Genomic DNA, 26,176 nt, shown 5'->3' on the forward strand with positions numbered 1-26,176 from the left:
ATACCAACTTGGGATACTGTCAGAAACATTTGTCTTTTCTTTAGGTTTGAAATAAAGGATGGTGAGAGGCTATGTATTATATGCTAAAGTTTGCAGGTAGCTAAGATGACCTTCAGTTGTAGGGGGAAAAAAAAGAACACATTCAATGCTGCTATTCATTCTAAAATCCTAGGAAGAGGGTACATGCAGAAGATGGTTGTTACCAGGACAACACTCCAGTTCTGATAAGGTACTGACTCCCTGCTTGGTATATGCTCCTGCCATTAGAGATAAAAAAGGTGAGAAGAGATTCTAAAGAAAACCAAAGTGCAAATTTAATTTAATTCAAAGTCCTGCTTTGTAAATAGCACCAAAAGCTCTAAGTCAAAGTACTTAAGCAAACCAAAACTTCTCCCCTTTATCCCTCTCTCCACCTTGCTCCCACCAACAATTTATGTGGTCTTTAGTTTTTTGTTGTTTTTTAATGGTTTGTAGTATTGAAGAATGAGCCTTGGTTAACATAACCAATATAAGGAGGACTGGAATTTCCCAACAGGACCTCTACAAACGCTTCATACTGATAGCAGTTCCCTTTTCTCTTTAGTTCAATTTACAGTTTAAATAGTTTAAGATGCTTATTAGAAGTTTTTCAGTAAAAAAAAAAATACCATCTTGCTGTTAAAACAAACAAAAATTCTTGACTGAAGTGTGGAGCTGCAATAATTTTAGAAATGTACCAAATTCTAGCTTGTTCTTTCAAATCAAATAATCAACAGAACCTAGATTTTTCTTTATCGTAGCTCTTTGCTCACAGTTTGCAACTATGACAGAACATAGTTCTGCTAAATACTGCACAGTGCTAATCTTTGCCAGAGCTACTTGTTCACATTCACAGTTTTCACCATGTCAGGGACTAGCTTCTGATATAGCAAGAGGATCTATGATAACTTCTAGTGATACCACCAGTCAAATTTGTAATACATTTTTTTCCCTTGATATTTGAGGTTAGAAAGGCAAAGTTAGACAATCAGATGATACCCTTCTCACTGCGTATAAACATTCCATGACAGGAATAGTTCACTCAGACCTAAACACTAAATTTTACATTTCATTTTGCAAATCTGGAATTGTAGACACATATCTTGTAGTTTCTAGTAAGAATGAGTGTATATATTTACATTACTATTTTCAGACCTGACTATATTCAAAGCTGAATGACAGACTAAGTGATAGACTTCCCTCAAAAAATGCTATTACTATAAACAACAAAAATTCATAAATTAATCAAGGTGGATTTTGGTTTTGGGTTTCTTCCCCCAAATACAACAGAGAAAGCATTCATTCAGTAGGATTACATTTGCAGTGAACTAAAGCATGATGCAAAGGAAGATGATGTTACTTTTAAAAGGGCTGCCAGCTGTTTAATTATTTGTAAAAAAATATGCCATTCTTAAAAATGAGGCTGCCTAATGAAGGCAGATAGCAACTGCAGCACAGACCAGCTAAGCAGTTCTGCCCACATTCAACAGGACAGCAACAGAAAGGTCTTCCCTCCAGTTTCTTCTTAATCCTAGGGAACGCAGGAAAGGACTGAATACCTTGGTAACAGGCTCATTGCACAAGTCATGCCCGTTACCAGAAAAAAACCCTACACAAACAGCAGAGAATGCACCAGGACCATTGTATGGCCTGCTGATGAGACACCATTCATCTCTATCTTCTCATGACTGTCTCCTTGCTCACCTTCCCACCTGGTTTTATGGCTTTGTTACAGCTGCCACAGCCTTCCATCTTCTGAACTGGACTCCCTGGGCTTACCTTCTTGTGTCTGTGCTCTGTTTGCTGTTATACCTGGAGATTCCATACAATCTCAGATTGTGACATGCTCCCATTTTGCTGATAGACACTCAGTAGTTTAACAATCCACACCCTCTATGATCTGCTTACAGTGTATCTATCCCATCAGTCACACCAACACAAACTCCTTTCTCTCCTATTCTCTCATAAGCTGACATGAGTAAGTATTTGAAAGGGACACCTTATAGGCCGTAACCAAGATGGAAGTGTAAGAAGCAGTCCTTCAGCTGGCTGTGAGCAGATGTGTTTCTGCTGCTAAAGACATTAAAAACTACTGTAAGATCTGTAATCTCCCTCAGACTCATTTCAGCAGAGGGAAATAGATAGGGGTGATAGTCCAACTATGCAGCCACTTACATCCACTGCAAGGCAGACAGAAGCTGATGCAAAAACCCAATACAGGTATTTCTATTCACTTGAGCAATAATTATACAAGCCCACTTTTCACAGAAGAAAACAGATCCACAAAGAGCAACTTTGCAGAGAACAAGCTAGAATGGTTCCACGGTGAGGTTGAAGTTCACACGCCTCGTGTTCAGCTGTGTTGTGGTAGCACTCATCACAAATCACTGGTGGTACTGAGGAAGGCACTCCCACTAAAAAATTAACTTGATAGCAATGAATCATCAAAACATGCATCTTTAAAAAAGCACAATTTCTTTGTTCTGTCTTGACAATGTCCTGTAATGAACAACTGACTTTGGATTTGTCATTTGTTTACAAGCACTTCAGTTTACATTTTAAATGCTTTTAATATCATCCTCAAATTTGATACTCTCACAGTGTTGCTGGCAGCCAACCAAAAGTCTTCTATAGGCATTGCTACCAAGATCAGAGTCTAGGCTAATGTATTCCATGACGCAGTTTGTTTTCAAGAAAAGGCAATGTAACGGGGAGGGGGAGGGGGATAAGTAAAAAAGGCAGTTATCTGACAGAACATAATGGGATATGCAATAGACAGACTCATCCTAGTCGAAAGTCTTTCATAACCAGCATATTTTATATTAAACTTAGTTTTAGCCCTGTGAATGCTGAATGAGGGCAGGAACATGGGTTTGCAGAGGGCCCCATTAACTGCAAAAAGGACCCACAGTAATAACCTGCCCAAAACAATGACTCCATTCCACCACTCATCCTCAGCACAAAGTATTTAAGAGCAGCAAGGGGTAACCTACAGTCTACTCCACAGGAAGTGCGTTTTTTCCTGCGAAATGTTAACAGATATACCTCTTCACTACAACCCTAAAATTAAGGAGTAACTTAGCTTACTATCTGGGGACAAGTAGCAATTTTGACTCCTTAAAACCATCTGAAATAGCGAAATGCTGTCAATGCTCAGGGTGACTCCTGACTGTTTACTATATTTAAGGGAACTTGGGTGCCTAAAAGACTCCCATGCCATTCTGGGGAAGAGAAGCTTTTCAATAATATCCCAAAATGGAGTACTACTTTATTTTATGCCAAGGCAGGAATTTCAGAACAAGTCCATGTTGAATGCCATACAGCAAAAGCACAATACTCTAAGCAGCACTATGATTTTAATAGTAAAAAACCTGACAGTTACCAGAAAAATATCTGGAGATACCAGTTGTGCATAAGCGAAGGATAAATTGTATTTTGTCAATGAACAAAAATGTATTTTGCCAATCGGTTTGGGGTTTGATCTACACAATCAGTGGCAGGTCAAACAAGGCACAGACTAGTGCTTGGAATCTGCTCCCCTCCCCCCTTTTAAAAAAAAAAAATAAAAAATAGTCCACTCCATTCAGACAGAACAGCCACCTGTAGATTTAAGAAACTGGACAGTATATACCACATAAGCTTTTATCCTGCTGTGCTGAAGATTCCATTAGCTGGACTCCCCGCTTCTCTGTGCTTTTATCCCAAAGACCTGGTGTCTGCAGGATCTTTATGACTAGTTCCTCAAAGGCATGCTGCACTCCATCCTGTGTCTTGGCACTGGTCTCTGGTGAGGGCAAAGAAACGGAGGGGGGAATATGTTATCTTATTTGCAGTATTCCACTTTGTAAGAAGTTCTTTTGGGACCAGAGAGAAGATATGATTTTCTAAATGAGTGAACTTCTTTTCCATTCTCCCATAGAGGCACACTTAAGTTGAATATGATAAACAGAAATGCATCCCAGTCTGAAGCATGTAATTTTTCCACCTAAAAAATTTTCACTGCTCCCTATTTTCTCCATAATGGAGAAACAGAAATTGTTCTCAGATTGTGATAGTAAATCTAGAGTATAATTGTTCAATAACTAAGCAGGGAAACAAAGAATGCACATTGAATTACACATTTTCCCCTATGCATTTGTTCTAAAAGGTACTTTTTTTAAAAAAAAAAAACAAACACAATTTGTTCTCCATCTTTATATCTTCACATTGTACATTTTATTGTTGGTCTAAGAATATTGTCTTTGATGTTGCTGCAACAGAAACTTGGAAACAAAAGAGATTACCCAAGGTCCTTGCTGACATCACTCAGGAGAAAAATTCCAGTCTCCTGGGCTCTCATTTAAAAAAAATCCTGCTAGTTTCAAGCGAATATAAAATTCATGCCTACACAGCATATGAAGTAAATCTCTTTCAGTGAAAATTACTTCCAGTTGCAGTCAATGCAGAGCATCTCTGGAAAAAGTTAAAACCTACATCCATGCATATGAACTAATGCAGCAAAAAGAATGCATATTAATTAGGTCCTAAAAAAAGTAAATCAACTTATCAGCCTGAAATACAATTGTACACTTAATTCACGCTTAGCGATACCAAACATAAGAGTATTTGATTTTTTTGGCACAGAGTTGCATACCTATAAAAAGCAGCGAGCGTTTCCTAGCAAACTGGAGTCCTTCTCTTCTTTCTACTTCACGATCAGGCTGCAGAGACGAATGAAGAACATGACTGAAATAAGATACACTTGCCACTTTTAGGAAGTCCCTGAAAAAGCACCACTGCAGAAGTGAAGTTTTGCTGAAAAGAAAAAAGTCTATAAAACCATGTAGCAGCAACTGGATTTTTCCACTCTACAGACAGCTTACTGCTAGGCAGGCTGTTAGGGGGGTCAAATTGAACAGTGGCAACATCAAATCAATAGGAAGTGAATACGTTGTCATCTTCTGAATCAACCAGGAGTAAGTTATATGCCAGAAAGGAGGTTTCAGTAGTCAAACAGCTGAAAAGGCATATCAAAGGGTCTGAAAACTGACAGATTTGGGAAAGGGCAGAAGAGAACCTCGTTCAGGATAGCCACACTGGAAACCTCTTGCAGTAAAGCAAAAGTGAAACATTGCACTATGCTACAGGCTTCTAAGATTTATTAAAACACCCCAGAAATGTACAGCAACCAGTGCACCTCACACCCACACAGATGCATACTCTACAGCCATCTGAAGAGCTGAATTCTCCTTCCCCACCACCTGTCCAAAACACCTTCTGGTCAAAAAGAAAGCAGCAGTTGTGCTGTTGCACTGCAGTTAACTTTAATGGTTTTTAGGCAGAACCTCTCACTATCTTAAGAGAATCTCTCTCATCAGTTGCATCTCTCCAGGAGAGTTTCCATTAAAATCTTTAACAAGATCTGCTTCAAAAATAAGGTACTAGGTGGAGTCTGCCCAACTCAGGTTGCTCAGTTACAGAGCATGTCGCCTCCTTGCACAACAGATGTATTAGTTTCGGCACTTATCTCACATTTATACTCTATCGTGACTGAGTAGTCTGTGGAAGAATGTAAGAGGATGCATTTCTAAACTGACCTTATCGGTTTTATTGCCAACTAACATCTTCACAGCATTGCTTTTGGTGGTATACATTTCCAGCTCATTCAGCCAGCTCTCTAGTCCTGCGAAAGTGTCTTTTCTTGTAACATCATACACTGGTAACAGAGGAAAAGGATCTTAACAGCTGTAGAGTCTTGAACAATGTTTACTTCATTATGGCAGAACTTAGTCCCTACTAGCTAACTACTGTCGCCTAGCCCCTCCCCCCCCCCCCCAAAAAAAAAGCAGTATTAGGGAATGTTATCAACTATATCCTCTTCCCAGAGCTGGAACACATTGGCTGTGCTCACCCAAAGTCACTAGTGGTTACAGAACACAAGCATCTCTGCAATAGATCTGTGACTGGAAATCAGATTTAGCAGTTGAAATCTTATACCTGTTACTAGTTCTGTATTGGGCCACACAGAATACTTTAAAATAGGTATTTTGTCACTTTATTTAATGTATAACCACATGCATGCACTGCCGCTAAAAATACGGATTCTGAGTAAAAAGTGACTTTTGGTCACTGATAATTTCACAAATGCATTCACTTAACCACTAAGGTTTAAAAAGCTGCACCACAGTCAGAAAGAATACTTTATCCAGCAAGGTATTCAGCCTTCACAATCCCCGAGAATAAGAATTCCTTCTTTTTCTAATTGGTATTGTTGTGGAGAAAGGGACTAACCACCCATTACTTGTGCTACAAACCTCATGTCTTACAGTAATCCCATCAATAGTTTCGAGGGAAGGGGGAGAGGGGGAACGTAAAAACATCGTGGGGGAAAAAAAAAAAAAAACCAAACCACAAAACCCAGTCTGCCTTACTACCAGAAACTCACCAAAGTAATTACTACAAAGCTAATAATTCATCCACTCAACAGCCTGCAGTGTGACATCTCTGTATTTCTAATTCAAAATATTTTGAAGAAGCATTATTTCCTACCAGTGGATTTGCATACTCAGTTTGAGCTAATGATTTGGAACAGGTTGCCCAGAGAGGTTGTTGAGGCCCCATCCCTGGACATGTTCAAGGCCAGGCTGGACGTGGCCTCAAGCAACCTGGTCTAGTGGGAGGTGGGGTTGGAACTCAATGGTCTTCAAGGTCCTTTCCAATCCAAACCATTCTATGATTCTATGATGCAGTAATGTTGTAAAAAACTGTAATTGTTCCTCTGATTCTCTCAGACAACCTCCTTTTGTAAAGACATACACGTTTAGGTAGTAATAAAGACCACACTTTTTGTAATCATGTTTTTCTTCCATATATGTCCTACCTAAAACAACCCCTTGAGCTCCTCGGTAATAACTGGGAGTCAGTGTTCTAAAGCGCTCCTGTCCTGCTGTGTCCTACAGAGGAGGGAAAAAAAAAAAAAACACAACAAAAAAACCCACCAAAACAAACACAGACAAAATCAAATCTATTTAGAACAAAACTGGTATTTTAAACCACACAAGATAAACAAAATTAATTTTTTCCTGACCAGGAAGGATATGTGAAACCATAAGACAACAGAATGAGGGAAGCAGTCTGAAACCATTAGCAGCAGCAACAGAAAGTGGCTAAGGAGGGGTAGAAAAGCATAGAGAGGGCTTAATTGAAGGTTCAAGTCATAAGGACAGACACCTGTAACATAAGTGAGACAAGCAGCCAGTCAATGGGACTCAAGAAATACATAGAAGGCTATTGCTGCAAGCAAGCAGCTAGGCTTAATCAGTTAACGATCAGCTGAACTGAATGAGATGAGGATAACTGGTTTTCCAGTGAGAGACACTGCAGGAAAGTAGACACAGGGGTTCCAAAAATCTCCTTTTGCTCTTCCACAGCAGGAAAGGAGAACCCAGTTAGAAAGAATTACTTTAAGTTTGCTAAGACTCTAAACAGACAAGAAATTTAAAATCAGTAGTTTCATTCAATTATTACTTCAGGACATCACACTTTTTCTCATGAATCTTTGAATTTCATGTTGCACTTAGGAGCTATTTCGAAAACCCTCAGAACAATGAGGCAAAAGATTTACACAAATATGATTTTTACTAGAAAGATTTATTTAAGTTTATGTACAGATTACAATAAACAGACTAATAGTTATGCTTTAATTTATTTTTGTTTTGTTAAAAAAAGAAACTAAAATAGGCAATGTATTTACTTAATTCTGGTCATCGTTACTAAGGATATTGTACTCTTAGGCACCCATGCACACACGGATGCTAAAGCAGAAGCCTCTTGGACCTTGACGCACTTGTACATGCATTAAAGTTTTTATTTAACATTGTACAACTGCACTGTTTTTCCTCTGCTAATTAGCAGTTTCTCCTGATGCTGTTACAGACTGCTGCAAAAGTGCCTTTTCCAGCTACAGAACTTGTACAAGTTCCGGCCTTGCTTTTCATTTCACAGCAAGAAGACACACCGCTGTGTGATTATTAAGGCAAACATATATTGGTTACTCTCAGCAAAGGTTCTGCTTTGTGTGCAGCATGCTCAAAATACAGCCAATACATATGCCCGCTGGCTACAGCAAGTGCAACTTTATCACTGTTGGTCTGCACTCTGTACACAGTGTGTCAATGAAAACAAGAAAGTAATTCAAGTTTTGGCATTTATATTACTTTTGTTAATACCAGCCCAAGGCACATTTGTACTCTCTTTCCAATAGTCCCAATTACTTACCTTGTGATGGTGTGTTCTTTGTCAAATACCTATAGCCATACATATAAAATCTCTTCCTTCTAGGGCCATTTCATTCTATTTAGGAGAATAAGTGTGATGCTTTAATATTATAAGCAATGCTGATCACACAGCTGCAATCTGATTTCCCAGTTTGCAGGTACTGGAAATACAGCATCTGGACTGCTTCTAGTATAGTATACACACAGAGTCACTACATAGCCCCTACAGGAAATCACTCAACCCATTACTTTTCTGCAGTTTACTTAAGCGCCGGCTGCCCGGGGGGCGCTTCTGGGTCATACAGGCATGAAACGCCTGCCTTCCTTTCATGGCCCCATCTTCGCAAGTCTAACACTTCACAGAGGGTTTGAGAAACCCAGCTGTATAAGTGCAAGAAAGAGCAGTCAAAATCTCTACTAGAACCGAAGGAAATCCCAGACCTAGAGCAATTAAGCATTTATTGGTGTTTTGAAAGAACCCTGTCTGCAATCACTGTTGTACGATCACGACAGGCACTCATCCTATGTGCATATGCCTCACAAGTACGCAATCTCAACATGCAGAAGCCCTTGGTGGGAGAAGGAAGAGGCAAAAGCCCCACCAAAAGAAGCTGTTGAAGTTTTCACACCTGTGGAGAACAAAACCTACCCAGATCGCAAGCTGTACTGCGCGGCCGTCTACCACCATTTTCTTCACTTTAAAGTCAACACCTAAGGCGCAGCGAGAAGGGAAAGGAAGGCTTGTCAAAACGGACTGCCGAACGCCCGCCCCGCCGCCGCCTCTCACCAGCGGCGCCCCAACGGCACCGCCGAACACGGCCCCGCGCGGGGGCGAGCGGATCCCCGACTCACCGACGGTGGGCTTCAGGCACGGCTCAAATGCGCCGTCGGTGAACCTCAGCAGGAGGCTGTGGGGAAAGGGACGGAGAGCTCAGCCCGCTGTGGAGCGCGCCCGCCCCGCCCGGCCCGCACGCCCGGCCCGCACCTGGACTTTCCCACGGCGCTGTCTCCGACCAGAAGCAGCTTCAGGGTGAGGCCTGCAGCGTCCATGCCCCGCGCTGCAGGGATCCGGGGCCGCCCGCAGCCGAGGAGCGCAGCAGAGGCCGCCGGGTTGGGCGGATGGCAGCAGCGATGGGCCCGGCACTGCCCTGACAGGACCGCGCGCCGCCGACGGGGACAGCTGTCGCGACTCCGCCCATCGGGCGGTGGCTGGTGCCGGGCGGGGCGGGGCAGGAGCGCCGGGCCCAGGCGGCTGCGCCGAGGGGCCTGTGGCTGGCTGGGGCCCGGCCATGTCCGATTACCGGATCTCGGTGGAGGAGCTGAACGACCTTCTGGCTAATGGAAGCGGCTGCTACAGCCTGCCTAGCGCGCACAGCAACGAGGTGGTGCCGCGCATCCACGTGGGGAACGCGTGAGTGCCCCGGGCCGGGCCCAGGCGGGCGGGTGCGGGGGCCGCGCCTGTCAGCCCCTCGGCGGCGACCTCAGAGACACTTGGGCGCAGGGGTCGGGGGAGGCGGGCTGCGGGGCCGGGCAGGGTTGTGAGGCGCAGGGCGTCCGCCGAGGAGCCGGCGGGACGGCAGCTGGAGGCGGAGGAAATGCGGCTGCGGGATCCGGATCAGGGCAGCCCCGGGCGGCCCCGCGGGGCCGGGGGGAGCCGAGCGCCGGGTGGCCTGCGGCTGCGAGGCCTGAGTAGCCCGCGGCTCCTGGTGGTGCCTGACGCGGCAAACGATGAGGCTCATAAACGGCATCTTCTAAAATGTTCAGTGCCCTGCTGAAGTCCCAAATTTAAGCTAAAAAATTGCTGAAACGCGGTTAAAACTAATGAAGTTGCTTAATAATGATACACTTCTGCTCAGTTGTGTTGGCACTGGGCTTTTTTCCCCCTCGTATTTCCAACTCTTGCTAACAAGCTGTGGTCATTCACACAGAAGAGGGAGGAGGGACAAGATGCCGTGAGGTATACGTGTGATACCCATTTGCAGAAGCCCAGTCACACCACCGGTGTAATAACCACATGGCAGATGGGTGGAATAAGCTGGAACACAAAGAACAAGCAAAGTAGCAATATGGATGTTAGATCTGGGTTTAACCACGTGCAAAATGACCTAAAGGAAGCAAGACTTTAATAGGAGTTGCCACTCCTGTCTGATTGGTCAAACGAATGTTTCTGCACTCTAAGCCCTAAAAAACCCGATCCTAATGGAGTATTCATGCCCATGATGGGAGCCAAAGCATTACAGCTGTGGCTATGAAGAAAAGTGTTCAGGGTTCACCAATAGCACGTCTTTTCTCAGTTTTATGATGTTTATTCTTTGCACCAAGATTATGATTTCAGTTATCTGTTCCAATCCTATGATATCCTGCTCATTTTTTGTCCCCTTTTGTCCATCTTTGTCACTTTGTGAAATTGGGGACTTCTTGATACATGTGTAGTATACTGGATCCCTCTTCTTATTTGAAGCTTGTAACTCCTAAGGAAATAAAAGTCAAACCTATAGGTTTTCATTAACTTTCTCCTAAGCCAAAGCACATGATGTTTGTCACTGCCAGTTGATGTGGGACATGCGCATCTAGAAATAGGACCAAAATTATTGTCTCAATGGCCAATTTGATGTCTGACAGCCACCTTCTTCATATTTTTAGCAGTTACCTGGAAGAAATTAAGTCATAGCCTGTAAGGTGATTTGCGCAGCAAATAATTACAACATAATTTTGAAGATAGTTGGCTACTACAGAGTAGTTTTCATTGCAATAATTGATTTTAATTATACAGTATGAACTTTAATACATTCAGATGCAAGGTTATCTAGGAATAGAGGATGAAAGTGTAAGTTGCAGGATGGGTAATGTCTGTCTAGTGGAAAGCTAGAAGCCCTAGAGAAGGGCATTTTATGTAACGATTGACAACCAAAAATATCTGGAGCACAAGTGCAGTTTGTAGCATAAGAACAGGTTAGCTGTTAGTTGGACTAACAGACAACGTGCAATTCTACTGTCAGTGTTTTTAAAAGGATGCTGAAAAGTTGTGGAGGACAGCTAAAGGTAAGAAGTAATTTTGTGGGCTGAAAAAGCTATTTCACAGTAGGAACAGACAACCTACTTAATTTATAAAGATTTAGTTGTCAATAATATCTTTGAAGCATCCACAGAGAGTTAAGATAATGCTGAGGTCTGGTTGGATGGATGAATGTCTATTAAAATTCAGTCACTGCAGGGTGAACTTTGATATTCTCAAACTAGAAATAACACTAATTCTAAGGAGGATTTTTTTGTATCAAGTGGGGTTGTGGTATACTGCTTTGTAAGTAGCATTTGCTATAATATGAAACTGTGCAGGTCTGTTCTCACACCATTTCCAGCTACCTGTCCCTCCTTCGTACTCTCCTTGTGTAAAGATAAGGCTGAAGAGAGATCTGTTTTTCTGACTTGACTCCTTCTCCTACAAACTGCTGGGGAAGTGGATCTCCTTTGTACTCGGACTCTCAGGCTTCATGCATATGTGGGTCCAACAGTGTGCAAAGCATCGATAAAGCTTTTACTGCTGTGTGCAAGAAATAAGCCATGGCTTTGTTTGGGGCTTGTATTTGCAGTTCATTAGCCTGTCTTGCTCTGCTCTAGCATCTGCACAGAGCTTGGGATACATCTCATATTTGAAGCTGTCTTGGTGCAGCATGCATATGATTGGCACTCACCTCGTATCTTGGTTTTGGTCTTTGTTGCACAAATCTCCTTAGTGAATCTCTGAGGAGTTGTTGGAAGCACTTTTCATTGGGCTACAGGGAAGTCCGCGGAGGCGATATACTAGGAGAACAAAGTAACACGGTCTTTTGATCTGGCATTCAAATCTCTGCTTTGACTTGGATGGATCAAACCTTTCTGCAATATAGGGCCACATTTATGACTACAACCGGCAGAGATTTTATAACAATAAGAATTCACAGAGTAGGCACATATGAAGAGTTTTAACATGGGGGGGTGGAATCCCAGTACATGGAATAAAAGCAATAGAATTTGAACAGGAACTCACAGGAAAAAACTAAAGCGTCTGAGTGACATTCAGAAGCTTCTGTTGGAAACCTTTTAGAATATTTTGCATAGGGGTGCTGCTGTCTCTCCTTATGAGTAACTCATCTTTAGATAAAAATGACAATGCAGAGATGTTTAGGCAGATAAGATTAAATTGGGTCATAGTGTAGAATACATTGAAACTCCGTGATTCTGTGATTCCGTGAATAAACATTTATCTGTCAAATGACTTCAAGTTACAGGCAGAGCCAAAGTACTAGATCTTCCCTGCAATATATAAAGGTCATAATTAATGAAAATACAGAGGTGAAATGATAAAATAAAATATTTTTAGAGGAATGTTTTAGCATATTCCAGTAGACAGTTCTAACCTCTCAAGAAGATTAGACAAGATTTGTGAAGACAAGAGTAAAAACATAGTATCACTAAAACAAGAGTTAGTATATAGGTGGCAGACAAGCACAATTATGTATTTTTCAAGTGATAACAAAATAAGAATTCAGGATACACTGGAAGTACAAATCATTTTCTACAAGTCAAGATTTGTTTCAGTGTAACATCCTAATCAGTAACCAGGACAGTTAGACAGAATGCATCTTTATCAGGGTTGTAGATGGCACCAAAATGTGGGGAGCAGTCAGCACGCTGGAGGGTAGGGCTTTTATTCAGAGCAACTGTGTCATGTCAGAACCAGTGTTTTGCCAGAAAGCAAGCAGGCTAAGTTTTCTGTACTACTGGCTAAGGGGATCTGTTTGTGGGTTTTTTTTCATGGACTATTGGAAGCCTGTAACAATTAAAGCCATGTCTCCAGAACTGTATTTGGTAAAAAAGTTCTGGTTAAGAATGCCCAATCTGAGTTTTTTGTCTGCTTTAATGTGTGTGGGTAACCCATGAAGCAATTCTTTGTTCTTAATGTGCTAGAAGTGCAGGTGTGTTGTAAGGAGTATGAAAGACATTCTCCCAAAATTAATATTAAATTTAGTGACTGTAAGGGATGAAGCGGTGAGGAAACAATTTTGCATGAACATAACAGTGGAAATTCAAATGTGTTAGTGTGCTGGCATTTTTTGCTGTTAAGGACTTGTTTTATTAGCTTAAAATCCCATATGGCAATACTTTATAGCCTCACATACCCTTAATTGCTGATGCATGGTTCTCTATGACCTGTGTTTTGTGACTGGTAAAATTGTTCATCTCTGTTCAAAAGAAACACTTCTTACTAGTGTTACTCACAGGACAAGGGACTCTCAATCTTCCATATTGAGAACAGACAAGATTCTGTGATTTTTCTTAGGGAAACAGAAGAAGCTGATGTTAGCGTCCCTGCTGTTTGGAGGAGATAGCATTTCAACATCGAACATGATACAGCTGGAATGAAACATTAAGGATGGGAGAGATCCAAAGACTGTTTGGAAAGGGACAAAAAATGGCATACGAATACTCGCTTTTTCACCTCTAGCTGTGTAAGAAAATCATCTATAAAATATAAATATAAAAAACAGATGCGCAAAAATAGTTCGCTGGGAATGAGTTTGCCTCCAGGGGAGCCAGTCTGTGCTGCCAGATTCAACCACAATTCCAGCACATGAGTTTCTATTGATCTTGATCACTATCAGATATATATTGATCTACATACTATTACTTAAACCATATACTTACTCCACTAAGCATAGGAACTTACAGCTGAATTAACACTTTTTGTTTTGGCCTTGCACTGTAGGATTTACTTTTGTGTTGCAAGTAGAATTCCTCAGGCACTGATACTTGTCCCCTAGCACAGATGATGTCCTGCCAGCTGGAAAATCTGTCAACATTTGTTTGGGTAATGAAGACTTTACAAATATTTGGCTCATTGCCATAGTTGTTTGGCACACACAGCAGAAAATGTAGAAGCTTCACTCGTGCATAAGGATTCATTTGCATACACTACATTTTAAGGGGTGAACAGTCATTAGGAGAAAAGGAACACTCTAGATGTTCATATAGCCCTAAATTATGTGGAAATTGTGAGTGAATGCGCTCAGAGATTCATATAGATATGAACCAACTAATTGGGTATTTATTTTAACTTTTTTAGAATAGCTAAGCATCCAGCAAACCCTTAGGTGCATTGACATCTCTTAGAAACTTGTCCAAAAAGATAGCGCACAAATGCTTATCTGGAGCTAAGCTTAACATTAAGAATCCTTGTATTTGCAATTTATGAATTGAGCCATAGGGAGGTTTTCTAAAAGGTTTCTGTTTCCACATCCAGTTAGACACATAGTGAAAGCTGCCTTTAAAAACAATAAAGGGATTTCTGTCTGTTTAGGCTACCTCTTCACAAAGTGTGCAGGAACTGTTATCTTTCAACTAAAGCCTTCTTTTACATCCTGTTAATGTTGACCAGTGGGCTCAGATTTTACTAGGAGACCACATGGTGTGGTAAAACTTACGTTCTTTTTCTCTTCCCAGGAAGGAATATGGGACTGACATATGGAAATAATCAGACTCAGAATGAAAAATAGTGGGTTTATGACAAAAAGCAGTCAATGGTCTCCTCGTATTATTTAATGGTTATCTCCTCTTACTATAGACTGTGTTCTGTCAATTCATAATCTGAATTTAATTCACTTCTGGGCACAGTATATTTAGCATCTATTAACAGAAAAAGGTTTTCGTTATCAATACCTTCTGGGGACATCATAAACACTGAGATGATTCACCAAGTTCTAATTGTTTTCTTGACACTTTTTATCATACAGGTTCATAGCCAAGAACATTACGAAGCTGCAGCGCCTGGGGATAACCCATGTTCTGAATGCAGCAGAAGGGAAGTCATTCATGCATGTGAACACTAATGCAGAGTTCTATGAAGGCACAGGCATCAGATACCATGGCATTAAAGCTAACGATACTCAAGAATTTAACCTCAGTCGCTATTTCGAGGAGGCAGCTGATTTTATTGAGAAAGCACTTTCCCAGAAGGATGGTAAGGCAAGCTGAAATATCTTTCTCCCATGTTTTCTGTGCACTGCATGTGTTTTTTAGCAATTTATTTTACGGTTTAAAATGGTTCTTTGCTCAAGATTATCAGCTGAACAACCAAATCAGGAATTCAGATCAAGGCTCTGCATCAAAGACACCAGAACGCAATAAAACATCTTAATCCTCTGTGTATACATGTAGGTCTCCAGTATGGAATGGAAGTCTGTCACCGTAGGGGTGACTTTGAAAAGTGAAAACAGCTGCTGCATCCTGTAATAATGCCTTTCTGGGAAGATGTGTTCTTATTTGTCCTTAGAAGCAGTAAATCACATGAAAAAATAAAAAGAACAAGTTCAGGATCAAAAAGTTGTTTTAGGACACTAGAAATTATAAATTAAGGGCAGACGTGATACAAGTAATGCCTTGCTGAAGGGTACTCACACAACCTGCTACATGGTGGGTTTTTTTCCAAATGTACAGTATCGATAGACTGTGGCCTTTGCCTTACAATTTTTATTACATTAAGTTATTTAATTATTTTATGTGATGATTACCTCATTATTCCCTAGGATTGCAGGAGATGATATTTGCAATGTGGTTGATTGCTTCATTTCTCTACAGTGTGTTTCCTCAGAGCAGAGATCCTAGGACATAGTGCAGTGGGCCAGATGGTGTTTGTTGTTGTCTGACTATTTCAGCATACCACTTATTTCTACACATGTTTAATTTCTTTCTTGCTTCATGACTGAACATGAAAAAGGAGGAACAGTAACTCCCACAATTCTGTGTTCTTTCTGTGAAATGGGCAAAAGGGGTACTAGAACCATGATGTCCTTTTGACAGGTGGAAAGAAATTTTACCTCCAGTTTGGTGGAGCATGAAAAATCCTAAAAATTGAAATGCAACTCTTCCAGTTAGTATTGTCTCTCACTGCAACAGGTTGCAGTAGGAAGAAAGAGTTTAACAGTGTTAGCTGTGCCATGACTGTCCCTACTCAGTTTGATCTAAACAGTTGCAGAGTCAATCTGAATTTACAGTAGCAGTTCTATTTGCTGATTCTTTCAGTCTTAGTAGTTGTCTACCATGCCTGCCACTGTTTTCTTACTGTGGTAAACAAAGAGGAACCTTGCAGCTGGGTGATGCTGGAGCCAGTTTTAAGATTAACTCGCTACTGAAATTGGATAGTTTTGTCTGACATTGAAGTGTAGAGTAAGGACAGTGAAGAGAAGAGGGATGCAGTAGTATTTTCGTTCAGTTTCATTTTAGCATTGTAGTTGCATGAAGTTCTGGAAGGCAGGTTTGGTATGCTAAAGGTCTGGAAGGCAGCCCTTAAGACACTGCCTTTCACAGAGCAGGGATAGAAACCCTTTTGCTTCATATCGTTTGCAGAGGGGAAGTCAATTTTATTCCGTGATAAGATCAAGAATCTCTAAATCTTGCTATTTTATGGCTACGGGCTATTAAATGTTGAGAATGAATTGTTTTAGCTGTTTACCTTGCTACTGATAAGAGATTTGCCTTGAGCTGCTTTCTGTTGCTGTGGTTCAAAGCAAGTTGTGGTTATGATGAAAATGTGTGTGTATGGTTCATCTGTTCTCTTGTCTCAGAAAAAAATTTACTCTGGAGAGTAGCCTGGGTCCGTATCTCCCACTGCATTTGGGAAGGGGAAAATTTTTGTGTCTGGAAAAGTAGGTCAAAGGGGAAGCAGCTGAGAAGCGATAAAATCGAACTGGATTTTTCAAAGGGAGCAGTGGCCCATTTTATTGTTGTTGGATACCTACCTACAGGATTTACCCGTGTGGTGGGTTAACCTTGGCTGGATGCCTGGTGCCCACCAAAGCCACTCTTATCACTCCCCCTCCTCAGCTGGGCAAGGGGAGAAAAATACGACAAAAGGTTCGTGGGTCGAGATAAGGACAAGGAGATGACTCAGCAATCACTGTCATGGGCAAAACAGACTCAGCTTGGAGAAATTAATTTATTACCGATCAAATCAGAGTAAGATAATGAGAAATAAAACCAAACCTTCCCCTCACCCCTCCCTCCTTCCTGGGTTCAACTTCACTCCCAATTCTGTCTACCTCCTTCCCCCGAGCGGCATAAAGGGGATGAGGAATGGGGTTGTGGTGAGTCCATCACACGTTGTCTTTGCTGCTTCTTCCTCCTCACTCTCTTCCCCTGCTCCAGCGTGGCACAGGAGACAATTCTCCAAGAACTTCTCCAGCATGGGTCCTTCCCACAGGCTGCAGTTCTTTGGGGACATACTGCTCTAGTGTGGGTCCCCGTGGGGTCACAAATCCTGCCAGCAAACCTGCTCCAGCGTGGGCCCCTCTCTTCACAGGTCTGCACGTCCTGCCAGGAGCCTGCTCCAGCACAGGCTCTCTATGGGGTCACAGCCTCCTTCGGGGCACATCCACCTGCCCTAGCATGGGGTCCTCCATGGGCTGCAGTGCATGTCTGCTCCACCATGGGCTGCAGGGGGACAACCTGCCTCACCATGGTCTTCACCACAGGCTGCGGGGGAATCCCTGCTCCATCACCTGGAGCACCTCCTCTCCCTCCTTCTTCACTGACTCTGGTATCTGCAGAACTCTTTCTCTCACTCCTCTTTCCGGCTGCTGTTGCCCAGCAGCTTTTTTCCCCTTCTTAAATATGTTACCACAGAGTCACTATGACTGTCACTGATGGGCTCAGCTTTGGAATGATCCAACGTGGAGTGAGCATAGGAATTGGCAGCAATGCAGCAAAAAGGCTGGATATCTTTAGAGAGACGCAATATATGTCACTATTTCTCTGTCTTCACTGTACTTCAAACTTTGCATCATTTATTTGTGCTTTTTGCTACTGGTCATCTTTAGGGGCAAGGCTTATTCTAAACCACAAAAGATTGGAGAAGTGTAGTAAACAGACACAGTTTGACTCTTTGTAATATCGTAGCAAATATGTTTTACTGTGAATGTTTGATATACAGCCATTTTTTTCTGCATTATCCTTGATGACAGACTGTGTAGCTACTAACAGAGTGCTAGTACTTTTCTTCCAAGTTCTACGGTCTTCTGTAGCATTCAGAATTTACATTTCTGAAGCTGCTGAAGGACTAATATTATTACGCTTTATATCCTAGCTATTTCATGTTGCTTTTCAAATATGTATTCCAGTATAACCCAAATTATGACCTGTCTTCCCTGCAGGGCAAGTGTTTGTGCATTGCCGTGAGGGCTACAGCCGTTCTCCTACACTGGTCATCGCCTACCTCATGCTTCGCCAGAATATGGATGTCAAGTCTGCATTGAGCACTGTCCGGCAGAAGCGAGAGATTGGCCCCAATGATGGCTTTCTAAGGCAGCTTTGCCAGCTCAATGAGCAATTAGTGAAGGAGGGCAAGCTGAAGCCCTAGAGCAGAGCACTGTAGTATTTTTTGAAGTTTCTCAAACCACCAGAGGACGTCTTAGGTGCTTTAGATTCCCAAACCCCAACCACCAAGCTAAATTGCGTAATGGGAGGGAGACAGAATTTGTGGTCTTGTCTAGCAAAAGTATCTTTCTTGAACACTGGGTCTGTCTTTCAAGATGGCACAAAATTGTGTCACTGTTTGGAGCTGTTGCAATAAAGAAGTGTTTTTAGATGGGTAACTCCAGTGATAACAGCTCTCTTCACATGTATTTCAGAGCCCGCTGCAGACTCTGTAGCAGATGTGGTTTGCATTGACATTGAGTGTGATTCGTTTAAGCCTTGTCTGGTGTCCCACCGGAGCACCATTTTCTGTGAGCCCCAAAACATCTCTTCACTCACTCTTAATTGAAGTACTGTATTTTCTAAAGGTTCTTTTTCATGCACACAGGTGCCTAAAGTTTGAGTGTAGGAGCTTCAAGGAATGGAAAAGCAAATATACAAATGCACATATGCACTCACTTGTAAAATGAAGGGTATGCAGTGTTGTGTTTAGTGTGGATTTATGCAATACACAGTGCTTGGTAGTAAAGCCATTCAGAGCCCAATCTTGATGCACACTGTATTTCCAAGAATATTGTACCTCTTGCTGTTGTGGTTGACATGAAATAGTCTGATATTAAGTGTTCTTTTATTTTTGTTTTGAAGTCATACTAGAAAAATACGTCAAGAGCAAATGTTGAGGAAAAAGCTTGAGCAAGGAGGAAATAATGTCTGTATTTAGGAGTGCTTGTACTGGATGTATGATAAAGTCCTAAGTATCAGAACATAAAGGCTCCAGAGGCTTGTATTGAATTACAGTGTCTTTCTCCCTTCTTTATTATCGCTGTTTATTAACATGGAATGGAATGAGCACATATGCAAATTACTTCCAGTAGGGCAGCACAGGTGTGCTTACACAGCAGTTTGCAGAAGTACACTTAGCTTCTTGGATTGCTTGCATGGTATCATTAAATAGAAATTAGCATTGTTACATACCACACGGTGTATGAAACTTCCTTTCTATTAAAATAAATGATGTCTTGATTCTGTTTGACATACAGATGAAATGAGTCATTGCAACGCTGGGAGAGGGAGCTTTGTTTATGGTATGCCTGGCTTAGTGTGTAAATGTGTACCTGTGAGTTACAGCACTGTGTTAACACAAAGGATCTCCAAATGCAGACTGGAAATTGTTGGTTAAACTAACAGAACCTGAGATGTCTGTGTTCGCTTTTTATCTGTGCTTTAAGATAGTTCTAGATCAAAAATCAACACTATTTTAAACAGAAACACTGTTGTATTAGTAGCACCTGTAAGCCCAGATCTAGTTTTGTATATTCAGTTTGCTACTCAAAAATCCCAAGGGACGTACATTTTTTTACTTTCAGTTGTTGGGATTGTGTTGTTTGGGTTGGTAGAAGTGGCGGGGGGGAGTTCTGTATCACTGGATAACTTTCTTGAAATTAAACTCCAGAGGTGATGATTCTGGTTGAAGACCAGGCTTATTTTTGTTTCCTGGCACAGGATAGGAACGGCCAAATCAAGTAGCCTTTTCTCTTTTGTGTCCTTCAGAGTGACAATTGGGGAACACTACATAGTGTTTCCTTGCACCTTCCTACAGTTAGCATTTAGTGCTTGCTTTGAATTAGGATGGTTCAGTAATAACGAACAGTAGTCATTTTCATTGGCTAATTACATACCTGTTTATCCCATTGTATCAGTTTTAAATGAATTGCTTCTTCAAAATTCCTAGTTACTAATTTCATGCTGTGTAGTTTGGGGAATAGGAATGCTGGCCTTATCTTTTCTATTATACTCAGTTTTCCATACTGCAGTCTTATTTATAAATCATCCTTTTAAAATTTTTGCTATGGGCGTAGATTTTTTTTTTCTATCTCATCTTGCGCCATGTATTCATGATACCTATCTGCACTCCAAGAAAAAAAAAGATTCATGTGCATTCACTTTGTCTTTGACCTGTTACTTAGAACTGAAAAATTCCAGTCCATTAAAGAGCTAAGAAATGATTAGGCATTAGATTTTTGTTACTCTTCCATAGATTGTAAGAAGGCTAATAGTTGTCAGATTAAAACCCAAATGGTTTATTAAAATTGAGTCTGTTTACCTTATGGTTTTAGATTTGTCAGTGTCAAGAAATACTGACAAATCAAGACATACAGGAATATATTCTTGTATTCAAGATGTTCTTTTAATTCATAGGACACTGCTCACTTCTAGTGGTAACTTCAGTGGTACTCTGGCCCATTTATCTCAGTATAACAAAACTGCTTTAACAAGCATTTTTTGATATGAGGGTGGAGAGGAATAAATAAGACAGTGCTATAAATTGATTTTAAACATTGAGCTCTAAGTCTGTATATTCTATTTTGAGTTACTGATATGTGACTCAGTAATTAAACCATTTCTAGCTCTGCTTTTGGAGTAGGCTAAAAATAGAATGTCAGACCACTGCTCCATTAATGGATCATACCCGTCCTCTTTTAGGCTTATCTTGCTCTTTAAGTACAGTAATGTTGCAAATTCCTCTGCCTATTTTAGCTGGCCAATAAGAGCTTGTATGCCTCTAATAATGATATGCTGTATACTTCTAAATTTCTCTTTTTTGGAGCTGAAACCTCTTGGTTGTAGCTAAAGTAATGTGACCTGGGTTTACATTAATATGTTTATCCTGAATACCAGTGTGGTACTTTTTGTGTAGATAGCACTCTGGAGAAAGGATGGGGTCTCTGTGAAATATACATCTATCATAGAACAAATATATCTACCATGTCAAATTCAGCACAATGAAAGAAAAGGCAACAGCTTGGGGTTTTTGTATTTAAGAGTTAGTGAAGTTGGAGAGGGGGGAAGTGTGGAGGTGAGAAGCTATTAGCATTTTATAGCAAAGTATAGAGAAGAAAGTCCAGATAGATAAAATCATGATATATGTAAAACTAAATTCACCTTCTACTCATGCTGAACTCAATCTTTCTCAGCCATTGCATAAGCACAGGAGAAAAGTTTCTAACTAAAAATTAAAATTCAAAGGAAAAATAACATTTTCTGACTGCTTACTTCATCCTTTGGTCTGAGGATGAGACTACGATGTTGACAAGTATATCTAGCATGCTATTCTGAACTGTAGGTACTGCCAGAAAATATTTTATGAGAGAACGTTGCAATATGTCACTGCTGAAAAGTGAACATTTCATTAAGTTATTTCAAACTTAGAATTAATAGCATCCAAATGCAGGACTAGCAGCCACAATATGTTGTATTGTAATTCCATTTTTGGATGTTGAGCCCGTGTTAGTGTTGGATACGTTTTTCTCCTACAAGATGAATGTGCCTGCCTTACCTCTCTCGGTGATGTGAGAATTAATTAATCTTCATAAAAGGCTTTGAAGATGAAAAGCCCTGTATAGGAACGCTATATGCTCTCTGAGTTGAAAAACAAACTTGTGTCAAATATATCTTCCTCCTGCTGAGTAAAGGAGAACAGCAGAAAGGGTATTTGCAATGTTTGTTTTCATCATTTAAATAATTTCATTGAGCTGTCTTCTATTGTCCAGAACTAATGAAATCTCTGATGCTAGAACCAGCAGCAGGATTTTTTCCCTTCTTTTTTAAAATTAGTTCTGCTAGTTTACTATAATGTTTTCAGCACAGAGGGATTATCTAATAGAACCTCACTTAATATAGCCCAGAGGTTTCTTCTAAAATTACTTTCTGGGCTTTGCCAATGAGTAAAACTGAAAATAGAATAGGCCTGAGAGGTGTCTTCTAAGGGTTTGTTCATGAGAATTGGTGTCCTATTAATTTCTTATATTCTGAAAATAAACCCAGGAAATGCAGATTGTGTGAGTAATTCAATTAAGTGTTGTTTTGTGTTCATTTTAATTCCAGTATGCCGAGGTTGCTGGCTAGCTGACTCACCAGATGGAGCTGTAGGCTTGTTGATCTTCACTAGATAGTCACCGTTCCATCCCTGAGCCATGCTGTTGTGTGAAGCTAGTGTCTTCTTGTCCTATCACTGAAAAAGGCAAGCCACCAGAATGATTTATCAGTGCATTTTCTGGTCTCGGGGGGGAGAATCACATTGTAGCACCGAGACTGATATATTCACACGGTAGATACGGAACTCAGCAAAATTCTTGTGAGACAGATAAAAGTTGCTTGGGCAAGGGTGGCTGAGCACCATCTTAGAAAAAGGGCTGTTTGAGCTCTTCTTGAAGATGTCAGTCTCTGAACTCCTGGGCAGTGTGCAACTTATGAGCCATTGTCCACCGATAAGCTTAAATTGCACATGTGTATCTTAGGGCCTGGATACCGAACAGACTCCCCCCGTCCCAGGTGTGGGCAGAGGGGCTGCATGGTGAGCACCGTTGCCAGTGATGGCACTGACTTCAGAAGCTGGTTTATATGTGCGAGCCTTTGTAGCACGGTGTTGGGAGTGCAAGCACATCAGCACAGAAGTCAGAATCCAGAAAGCAGCAGCCATGGGTTCAGGCTGAGTGTATGATGCCAAGCTGCTCCTTGTACCTACTCCCCTTCTTAGCATGGCTCAGAAAGTAGCATCCCAGTCCTGAATATACAAGATCCAAACTCAGTTCCACCTTGGTGGGAGAGGGTTCATTCTAAAAGCGTCCTTGATATGTTTCCCCCCCCGGTCCCATGCTTCATTAACAGTGCAAAAATTGTTTGTGAGGGGCTGCAGCCCATACCATGTCTGCTTTGTTGCAGAAAGTGCTGTGAGCAGGCAAGCAGCTACAGGACGTGGAAGAACGTTTTTGTAGTTAGGAGTCTGAATGTCTATGGGATTCTTTTCTTGCCTCTATTAGGCTGCCCTCCTAGCTCGTGGGCAAGAAGTTTTAAGCTGGAAGCTAAATATAGCTTCTGATTTTTACTTTCATAGATTTATTGGTATTATTTCTCCCAGTGGGTAATACAGATAAACATTAAGGCAGTTAACAGAGGGGATTGTTTCAGTACTTAGAGAAGCTACATCAAGAAAATTTTTATGTTTTATGTGATGATTACTGTAAATGTGGTTCTCTGTAGCAGGCCTACACTTACCGATAGCTTTTGGAAATATTCTCTAGGCAGACATTACACGAAAAGAAATTAACAGGAGCTGAACTTTGGTAGATACATACAATCCTGAAGGCATTTAAACAGGGGAGTGAATAGGTAGCAATGGTTCAGTGATTACCAGCATTCAATTTAATTTTGGTCTCCTGTTCTGCTTTTCAGCTGTACTCCTTTGTGCCACAGCTGCGATCTCACTTTGGGCAAGGTTACCATTGGTGAATACCACTACAAGGTGGTATTTCTGACAGAAATAATACTAGGTTAAAAATCTTTGTTTGGTTTCTGATCATCCTTCCTGACTTGTTCAATTAAAAAAAAAAAAGGCAAACAACAAACCTTAAAAAAGCAAACCAAACCCCCCCACCATTTTATTCCTTTGGGGGCCGTTAAAAGATCACGTTAGTATTTCCAAAGAAAAGAAAAAATAGCTGTATTGTAAACCTGAAAGCAGAGTTAGAGATCAGTGTACACAATTTCAAGTACAATTTAATCATGCTAATCTTGCCTGTTCTTTGAAGGGAAAAAAAAAAACAAACAAACAACCACAAACCAACCAACAAAAATCTGCAAGGAAGGTAGTTCCACAGCTTTCCAAGCTGGTAACTGTCTTTTCTTCGGAATCTGTTTTATTTGGTGGGCAATCATGTGATGCCCCTGTGAAACTGTGTATCCCTTGCTGTTTAATAGATTTCACCTGTAGCTCTAAGCCAAAAATAGACTTATTCATAAGTGAGAAAAATTATGCTTGGTAAAGTGTTTGCAATGGCTGAGTTCTTGGGTTTCCTGTATTTGTGAGACATTAACTGCTTTGAGTAAAGGAGGCAGTTATTAATGAAAGATAATCAGTGCTGCTGCTGATGATGATGATTACAGGGACAAAGGAATCAGCACATCTGAGGCAAATTATGTGACAACAGTCTGTATTAAAGAATCATATCCTGACTGGCTGTGGAGAAAAAAAAAAAAATCTTGTAAAAAGAAAATAGTATGTTGTACTCCTCCATGAAAACAGCATAATTTCTGGGATGGGAGGATGCATAAGATGTGGGCTGGAGGAAAGGAGGGAGGGGACCAGACAGTAAGAGCACACAGTTATATGGAACACAATGCACGGTTGCTTTCAGAGATGACTTGGAATATTTGGAAAGGAGGGCTCTTCTAAGAATACTAATCTCTATAATTTTGGGCAGAGAGAAAGGGTAGGAGACAATGTCACAATATATTTCAGATGCTATTATTTCAGGAAAGGACCATTGTACAGGTAGGCTAAAGCTCATCAAACTCAGTACTGCTAGTGCATCTGCTGTGTGCATCTCTGTGTATGTGTAAGGCTGAAGAGGTGAAATGTCCTCAGGTCATTGCTGTTGTTTAAGTCTATTATTTATCATCAAGGTCACACCAGTGGAGAATATACCTCCATTTTAAATTTGGTGACACCTGTTTTCTGTGCCAGGTCAGGCGAATTGTCAGAATGGAGTGCAAACTTTAGGTAATGAGTCTTACAGTAGTAGGGAAAAGTCAGATAGTGAATCACTTTTGAATCTTCTACACAAAATATTTTCATGAGGATGTATGTGACAAACATTGCAGTAGCACATACGGGTGTCCCTCTACTGCTTTAAGCAAACATTTTGCTTTCAGTAGCTACAATGAGCTCAATGTAGTATTTAACCTTACAAAAAGCTGAGATGCTTTCTAATTAATGTATTTATCCTGGCATCATTTGCAAATAACTTGAAAGTGTTTATGGTCTTGAGACAAAGAAATGATGCAACTATCACCGCTATCATCTTATTTTTGCAAGGAAGAAGAATACCACAGATGAGATTTTAAAACGTGACACACGAATACATCTTGGGCTTATGTGCCCTAGACATAAGGTTATCAATTCTCTCTTTATGTTGGTTGCATCATGAGTGGACATCAGTCTGGTCATGTTCTTGTGTTTAAAATAAGCAAACGTCCTATATTCAACACTTGTGCAGAATATCAGCAGAAGTAGTAGTAGTCGTATGCAATGAATTTAAAGCAAATACAAATGTTTTGGGTTTTTTTTTAAGTGATAAAAATGTGAGAAAGAGCACATCAAAAGCATGATGTACAACATCCTGGCTGTTTACCCTAACTAACATAGTCCAAGTAGCCTAGTTTTTAAAGCAAACTAAACAAAACTTCTCATTTTGAAAAGAAGCTCCTTCCTGTTTCTTTCAGTACATTTGTGAAACAAAATGTAGAGCTCCTTGTTTTGTAAAGGGAAAAAAAACTGCCTTTCCCCCCAGTCATTTGGCTGCAGAGACTGAAAAGCATAACTACTGAGCTACAGTTTCTAGATTTGCTTACTTAATGCTGGGGATGGGGGGGGGGGGGGGGGAGAGGAAGAACAACAG

The 26,176-nt window shown here is 40.9% G+C and overlaps 2 protein-coding genes across 4 annotated transcripts; one reads left to right on the forward strand and one right to left on the reverse strand.

Annotated features, from left to right (window-relative positions):
* Positions 1–2,220: 2,220 nt before the first annotated feature.
* LOC309681098 (ras-related protein Rab-18-B-like) lies at positions 2,221–9,402 on the reverse strand. Of its 2 annotated transcripts, XM_082494912.1 has the most exons (7): positions 9,259–9,402; positions 9,126–9,181; positions 8,923–8,984; positions 6,878–6,950; positions 5,595–5,713; positions 4,652–4,718; positions 2,221–3,802 (listed from the first exon to the last, which is right to left on the reverse strand). In XM_082494912.1, exons 1-7 carry the CDS (start codon positions 9,321–9,323, stop codon positions 3,627–3,629), a joined length of 618 nt encoding a protein of 205 aa, XP_082351038.1. In that variant the 5' UTR covers positions 9,324–9,402; the 3' UTR covers positions 2,221–3,626. The 2 variants fall into 2 exon arrangements, with proteins under 2 accessions (XP_082351038.1, XP_082351037.1); XM_082494911.1 differs by having other exon boundaries at positions 8,923–9,181.
* A 105-nt stretch (positions 9,403–9,507) lies between these two features.
* DUSP3 (dual specificity phosphatase 3) lies at positions 9,508–19,754 on the forward strand. 2 transcript variants are annotated; one of them, XM_082494898.1, is made up of 3 exons: positions 9,508–9,655; positions 15,044–15,270; positions 18,458–19,754. In XM_082494898.1, the coding sequence occupies exons 1-3, from the start codon at positions 9,612–9,614 to the stop codon at positions 18,661–18,663; spliced, it is 477 nt and encodes a 158-aa protein (XP_082351024.1). In that variant the 5' UTR covers positions 9,508–9,611; the 3' UTR covers positions 18,664–19,754. The 2 variants fall into 2 exon arrangements, with proteins under 2 accessions (XP_082351024.1, XP_082351023.1); XM_082494897.1 differs by having other exon boundaries at positions 9,510–9,684.
* Positions 19,755–26,176: the final 6,422 nt, after the last annotated feature.

Source organism: Vanellus vanellus, assembly GCF_965231255.1.
Source record: "Vanellus vanellus genome assembly, chromosome: 24".
Lineage (NCBI taxonomy): Eukaryota > Metazoa > Chordata > Aves > Charadriiformes > Charadriidae > Vanellus > Vanellus vanellus.